The 7,628-nt window shown below is 45.1% G+C and overlaps 1 protein-coding gene across 1 annotated transcript; it reads right to left on the bottom strand.

Moving 5' to 3' along the window:
* Nucleotides 1-2,526: 2,526 nt before the first annotated feature.
* Nucleotides 2,527-7,086, bottom strand: LOC115365037 (butyrophilin subfamily 2 member A2-like). The gene is made up of 5 exons (XM_030059748.1): nt 7,075-7,086; nt 4,451-4,683; nt 4,129-4,302; nt 3,911-3,957; nt 2,527-3,056 (listed from the first exon to the last, which is right to left on the bottom strand). The coding sequence occupies exons 1-5, from the start codon at nt 7,084-7,086 to the stop codon at nt 2,527-2,529; spliced, it is 996 nt and encodes a 331-aa protein (XP_029915608.1).
* Between the last annotated feature and the right edge of the window lie 542 nt (nt 7,087-7,628).

Below are 7,628 nucleotides of genomic sequence, written 5' to 3'. Positions count from 1 at the left end.
CTTATTTCAAGTCAAAATGTTTTATTTCTAGTCAAAATATCTCATTACACTTAAAATAAGACATGATCACCTAAGAAATAGCTTGTTTTTAGACAATTTTCACTTGTTTCAAGTGAAAACAGGTAAAAATTTGAAATAAGACAAATATTCTTGGTAGGATTTTGAGTTTTTGCAGTGCAGGTAACCCCCAAGAAAGTTCCAGGAGTGATAGCTGTGCTGATGTCATGGTGGAAAGTCCTGGGCAAAGTGGTCTGAACAGGAGGGAGACCTGACAGAACCAATCAGGGTTAGGGTCAGGGCGGCGCTCAGGAACTCAAGCTTCAGTGTCTGGGTTCACAAACCAGACCAGGTTTACTGTATTTTGCTATTTTGACAGCGAATCATCAATTGCACCTGACTCTGCCTGAGGACAAGTTTTCTTTAGTTGTTAGTTATTTTTGTCACTAAAACTCTGTCGTTGAAGAGCTGAAGATTGAGCGGCCCAGCTGAAGCAGTAATTCCATGACATTAATTGGCAAGCCGGCCAGGAGGGGCCAAGGGGCTTGAGCCTTTCCACTGACTTTGTATGTAATTGTGTTGCATGCAGAAGTCGCTTTGTGTTTGGCAGGGATAGGCTCGGTGGTCCAGACAGGGGCAGCCACCAAACCCTTAGCCAGACTTTCACCAACTGGGTCTCCAATCACATTCGTTCAAGTGTTCAAAGTGTCTTTATAAGCACAGTACCATGCCGGCCTCTCCACCACCAATATGTGGACTGCACATGTGCAAAGGGCACCTGCGTCCACCAGGGGGTCCTGTTGCACCAATGTATTTTTTCCCTTTAATATGCTATAAATTGACACTTTTGGCAACCATGTGTCCTCATGCACTGATTTATTAATACATATATTATTCAGGTAAAGTGTTGCAGCCAAAATTAACTGGGAGGATAAACACTCGCATTTGACCATCAGTTGATTGAGGCGGTAATGGCACCAGCTGGTATATAAGAGTTGGGCTGATATGAAATCTGGGTTCTCTGGTTTATTTGACCGCTGAGTGACGGCAGTATAAGTTTGTTTTTGTCTGTGTCTTTATTTTTCTACTTAAACATCATCATTTATGCATGTCACCTGGTAAGTGTAAATATATTTGTTTGTGAAAAGAAAAACAGAGCACAAAGGAATCTGGAAGAGAACGGAAAATAAACATGACAAAATAAAGAATCAATGGATTCTGTGTGCTGTTTGAGCATCAACCTAGGCTCATTGAGAAGGACCAGAAGCAAGCCAATACATGAATAGGAAAGTTGCTCTTATATAAAGTAAGTAAAAGTTTGTTTAGTACAGCACCTTCCACAGAATAAATGTCACAAAGTGCAGATTGAAAAAGATTTATAAATACACAAAAATTACAAACTCTACACATCATGAGGCAAGACAAAAGCCAGTTTGAATGAGTTAGTCTTCAGTTGGACCACCTGAAGTCCAGAGATATAAAGGCAGGAATGATCATCTGTTGTATCATATTGTGATACAACAGAACTGAGTTTAGCAATTTTCATCTAAAACATGTAATTATGTAACAATTTTATATGTAGATCAAAGCATGTCGCCTGATCAAAAATAACACCAAGATTTTTCACATTAGACCGTACAGCTGAGCAGAGCGACCCACTGCACTGAAACACCTTGGGCTGCACCGTCTGAAGCAGTGAAGAAGCTCCGTCTCATCTGGGAGCTATCGAAAGCTGTCTGACGTCCAACAGCGATCAGACAGTTGTCCCAGACAGTTTGTTGGTTTCACAAAGCTTGAGTGAAGCATACAGCTGAATGTCATCAGCTTATCAGTGCTAGGAGATACTGTACCTACAGCTTACAAGATGTAGTGCAGTGTGATATGCAGGATCAAGTTTTTAAAGTAAGAATGAAGTTGCAAGCATGTAAATTACATTTTGCACAATTTTCGGTCTGGCTTTAAGAGGAAGACTTTTTTTTAATCAGAGAAAGAAATCCAGTTTAGGCCTAAGGTTTTTCAAGAAGTTATCAATATTCATGGTACAAGTCAACTGTTCATTGAGCTATAGGCTAAGTATTTGTAAGAAGTGACTCTCATTAAATATGTACCTTTGAATCAAAATCTATCACTCCAGATAGAGTCATCAGCTTTAGAGTGAGAGCAAGTGAAGGTCGTACATTTGGTCTTGTTTTAATTTAGGACCAATGTTTATCTTGACAGTGACTGAAAAGCATTCTGCATCCTGATCACTGCTTTCACCTGAACCCGAACCCAGCGGATACTTCACTGGGATTCTTCTCTCTTGGTTTCCTGCTTTAGGGATTGAATTGACAATCCCGTACTTCACATGTCAGCAATGCTACAACACCACATTGTCGTAGCGTCACCGCTTCTTCTGTTATGAAAGTTAATGTGAACGAAATGGTTGCTGAGGCTTTTACCCCTTGTAAATACAATAATTACATAAGCATAATTGTAAAAGTGCATTTGGGCAATTATTAAAGTAAAACCTCAGAGGCGACTCATTCCTCAGATCTGACACAGAGACACTGAGGATCCAAGCCAAAACCTGAAGCCCGGGTACAGAGGCTGAGTGAAGGTGCAGGTGAAGGTGTGGAGGTGGATCAGTGTGTCAGAGGAGACGCTGTAGAAGGACAGAGAGCCAGCAGGCCAGTCCAGATACACTGCCACTCTGTGAGAGGAGGGGGAGACAGGGATGACTGTCCTGATGTTGTTGTGCCAGGCGCAGTACCTTCCATCAGAGCAGTCCAGACTCCAGGAGGTTTCATTACATCCCAGCACACAGTCATTACTGTTTCCTCTGCGTCTGATTCCTCTGTAAGTCACTGCTATATCAAGCCCTCCTTCCCACTCGAGCTCCCAGTAGCAGCGACCAGTCAGACCATCGCTACACAGGATCTGATGATGATAGTCCTCAAACCTCTCTGGGTGATCAGGATATGGCTGCTCCTGTGTCACATGCGTCACCTTCCTGTTGTCCTCAGACAGGACGAGGTTTCTGTGTGTTGTGTTCATGTCCAGTTTGAGTTCACAGGAATCTGATGGAGAGAACAGACCTGCTGTGGTTACGATCTGATCTGATCTGATCTGATCTGATCTGATCTGAAATGCTTCCCATAGGAACTGAACCTCTGGACGTACAGAGGTGAGAATGGGATCCAACATCTGATCTCAAGCTGGAAGTCAGAAAAAGGCGATTTTGTCCAAAACATTGACATATTCCCTTAAAGGTTCTGTCTGTCTAGATGCTTTTACAAAATGATCTGGGTTTCAGGTCTTTCATCTTGTCTCCTGTCTTTTCCAGCTTTGTTCTTGAATGTGCTGCCCTGTGTGTTGTGTTTCTGCTGGAACTCACTGGGATTCATCTGCTGGTTTACAGCCATGCTGCTCGCTTCCTGCTCTGGCTTTCTCAGCTAAAACCCTCAGCGAGTGTGTCCTGACACCGCTCACAGTTGTCCTGTGTCATTCATGTTGTCAGGTCCCGTTTGACTGTCCTCACATGTATTTATGATCTGCTGCTGGTATTCATGTGTGGTCTGCTGCATGGTATTCTTCTGGCTGCAGGATCATATTTGTTTGATGCTGCTTCATGTCGTCCAGGCCAATTCATTTGATAAAATTATTTCAGCTACATGAAAATTAATTTAAAATTCAGCAGCAGTCACTAAACAAATTACTTTTAGTACTAACTTATTGTCATGTTTTGATAATAATGTGGTCTTTTGTTTTTTTACCTGTACATGTTTTATTTCTTACGTTTAGGGAGCCTGTGTGACATCTGGTCAGGGACACTGCAGATGAAAACTTGCCTTTTGACTAATTCTGCTGCATTTACATAAATATTTATTAATGTTCACTGTCAATATAATAAATCAACTAAATCCACACTTACACTTCCTCAGGCCTGGTTTCAACCACTGCTCTCCACCATGGTCCACCCTGGAGGAAGAAACAGAGTCAGAGCAGCAGATTCTCTTTGATGATGGAAACATGGGCAGTAAATAACCTTCCCTATGAAGGATTTAGCAGACCACGTCACTCATATCCACCATTCAACATGAAACAATACTCTTCAGTCCTCTATAAGACACTGTGTGTGTCTCTCCATACCTGAGAGCCTCCAGTCTCCAGGTTGGATCCTCCAGTCCAGCAGAGAGCAGCTTCACTCCTGAGTCTCCTGGATGATTGTAGCTCAGGTCCAGCTCTCTCAGATGGGAGGGGTTGGAGCTCAGAGCTGAGGCCAGAGAAGCACAGCCTTCCTGTGTGAGCAGACAGCCTGACAGCCTGCACACCATCACAAACACAATCAGTCCACCACATCATCTGCTTTGTGTTTTCACAAAAACCTACACAGCTTAGGAATGTGTTCAGTGACATGAAGCTGCATGGAAATAAGGACTGAACTGGGTTGAGCAGGTTGAGGAATCCTGACCTGAGAGTCTCCAGTCTGCAGTGTGGACTCTCCAGTCCAGCAGAGAGACGCTTCACTCCTGAATCCTGCAGATCGTTGTTACTCAGGTCCAGCTCTCTCAGACTAGAGGACTGGGAGCTGAGAACTGAGGCCAGAGCTGCACAGCTTCTCTCTGACAGATTACACACACTCAGCCTGGATGGACAGGAAAAGATGAGAAAATGCCGAGTGACTGAATCACTGAGTTGGAGCTCCTAGATGTCTTTGAACGCACCGTTAACAAATGTAGGCTTGAATACCAAACAACCATGGAGGAGCACAACACAGAATGAAACTGCTCACAAACACCCATACAGAACAACACTCAAAACACATCCAACAATCGGAGCGAACACGGCCACAACAGCGTGAAAACAATCGAACTGCACAGTGAATCAGGTGAAAGAGAGATTTAGCAAGCCAGTAGAACAAGCAGAGAGAGAGAGAGCTGCGTAGTTGAGTGAGTACGATGGTGAGTGGAGAAAGAGCGGAGGTACCCAAAAAAAATGTTTTGCAAAGTTTCAACTCATATCAACCACAAGAGGTTCTTCATGGCACAGACAAAAGTGTGCACAAAAAATCAGGCTGATAGGCCCGTAGTTTCTGAGAACAGCTGCAGACAGACAGGCAGTAGAAGGCATCATGTGTCTATGGATATTCTCATTTATCCAGGTCATCGTTCTCTTTGGGCAAATTGAGTCATAGGCAGCTGGACCTGTATGTGTCTTAGGAAGACGTTTGGCCTCTTATCCAAGGGGCTTCATCAGTTCATGCACATCGGTCTTTCTAGTCCGCACTAGTCTGACAAAGACAGTGGGGTAAGGTCCAGGTATTTAACCTCTGTGGGAGTGGCCACCCTAATGCCTGTGGGTGTGTTCATGCAGGTGCTGGTTTCACTTGACTATTGTTGTGGTCTGGTGAAGCGACAGTCGTCAGAGTCAGGTGAAACCCTGGTGAACGATGATCGTTGAGTCGTCTGAGGTTAATTTGTTGAACCTCCTGGGTATCGATGAAAGGGCAACATTATAAATCAGAGATAGGGGGCGCCGCAGACCCCCTCCCCTGTTGAGGGTTGGTTTTTCCACTTTCACATATATGGCCTCTTTTACTCCTCTCTCAAACCGTCTGTCCTCCCTGTCCAAAATCTTAACATTGCTGTCTTCAAAGGAGTGTGCCTTTTCCTTCAGATGTGAACAGACGGCTGAGACTGGACCTGAGGAGTTCGCCCTTCTGTCTTGGGCCATGCGCTTGTTCAGTGGTTGTTTTGTTTCGCCAATGTATAAGTACTTGCATTTCTCACTGCATCGGACGGTATATATCAGGTTGCTCTTCTGATTGTGTGGTGTCCTGTCTTTTGGGTGAACCAGTTTCTGCCTGAGAGTGTTTCCGGGTTTGAAACATACAGGGATTTGAACTGATGAACTGATGAAGCCCCTTGGACAAGAGGCGAAACGTCTTCCTAAGACAAATACAAGTCCAGTTGCCTACGATTCAATTTGCCCAAAGATAAGGCATCATGTGTTTCATACATCCAGTTTTCTATGGACCTACACAGATTTCCTGGAGGCTTTGACGACTGGCAGCAGCCTCAGAAGAGCCTCCTCTGAAGCAGAGTATTTCTTCAGGTCAAACACGTCCAGATCTTCTTCTGATGACAGTAAGATGAAGCCCAGAGCTGACCACTGAGCAGGGGACAGTTCCTCTGTGGAGAGACTTCCTGATCTCAGGTACCACTGGATCACCTTCACTAGAGAATGGTCATTCAGCTCATTCAGACAGTGGAACAGGTTGATGCTTCTCTCTGGAGACTCAATATTCCTGATCTTCATTTTGATGTACCGGATTGTTTCCTGATTGGTCTGTGAGCCACTTCCTGTCTGAGTCATCAGGCCTCGTAGGAGAGTCTGATTGGTTGGCAGCGAAAGACCCAGGATGAAGCGCAGGAACAAGTCCAGGTGTCCATTTGGACTCTGTAAGGCCTTGTCCACAGCACTCTGGAGGAGGGTTTTTAGTTTGGAGGTTGACTGTCCTTCTAACAGCAGATTGACTCCAGAGTTGATGGATGTCACAAAGACATGAACAGCAGACAGAAACTCCTGAACGCTCAGATGGACGAAGCAGAAAACCTTGTCCTGGTACAGCCCACGCTCCTCTTTAAAGATCTGTGTGAACACTCCTGAGTACACTGAGGCTGCTCTGATATCAATGCCACACTCTGCCAGGTCTGCTTCATAGAAGATCAGGTTGCCTTTCTCCAGCTGCTCAAAAGCCAGTTTTCCCAGAGACAGGATCATCTCCCTGGTCTCTGGAGTCCAGTGTGGATCTGTCCCAGCTCTCCCATGATACTTGACATTTTGCACTTTGGACTGGACCAGCAGGAAGTAGATGTACATCTCAGTCAGGGTCTTGGGCAGGTCCCCTCCCTCCCTGGTTTTCAACATGTCCTCCAGAACTGTAGCAGTGATCCAGCAGAAGACTGGGATGTGGCACATGATGTGGAGGCTTCGTGACGTCTTGATGTGGGAGATGATTCTGCTGGCCTGCTCCTCATCTCTGAATCTCTTCTTGAAGTATTCCTCCTTCTGTGGGTCAGTGAAGCCTCTTACCTCCGTCACCATGTCAGCACACTCAGGAGGGATCCGATTGGCCGATGCGGGTCGTGTGGTTATCCAGAGGCGAGCAGAGGGAAGCAGGTTCCCCTTGATGAGGTTTGTCAGCAGAACGTCCACTGAGGTGGACTCTGTAACATCAGTCAGGATCTGGTTGTTGTTGAAGTCCAGAGGAAGTCGACACTCATCCAGACCGTCAAAGATCAACACAACCTGGAACTGCTCAAACCTGCTGATTCCTGCTTCTTTGGTCTCACTGAAGAAGTGATGAACAAGTTCCACCAAGCTGAACTTTTTCCCTCTCAGCAGATTCAGCTCTCTGAAAGTGAATGGAAATATGAAGTGGACATGCTGGTTGGCTTTGTGTTCAGCCCAGTCCAGAGTGAACTTCTGGGTTAAGACTGTTTTCCCAATGCCAGCCACTCCCTTTGTCATCACTGTCCTGATTGGTCCATCTCTTCCAGGTAAAGGTTTAAAGATGTCCTCACATGTGATTGGTGTTTCTGGTGTGTTTGGTTTCCTGGCTGCTGTTTCAATCCATCTGACCTCAT

This window comes from Myripristis murdjan, chromosome 9, assembly GCF_902150065.1.
Source record: "Myripristis murdjan chromosome 9, fMyrMur1.1, whole genome shotgun sequence".
NCBI classification, from domain to species: Eukaryota; Metazoa; Chordata; class Actinopteri; order Holocentriformes; family Holocentridae; genus Myripristis; species Myripristis murdjan.
The sequence above is the reverse complement of the archived record's forward strand: the minus strand, read 5'-3'. Positions and strand labels throughout refer to the sequence as shown.

What these genes read in the sequence shown, in the direction of transcription:
- LOC115365037 (XM_030059748.1), bottom strand. An exon ending in TGGAGACTGGAGGCTCTCAG is followed by an intron (nt 3,958 to 4,128) that starts GTATGGAGAGAC and finishes TTCTTCCTCCAG; the next exon opens with GGTGGACCATGGTGGAGAGC. An exon ending in GAAACCAGGCCTGAGGAAGT is followed by an intron (nt 3,057 to 3,910) that starts GTAAGTGTGGAT and finishes TCTCTCCATCAG; the next exon opens with ATTCCTGTGAACTCAAACTG.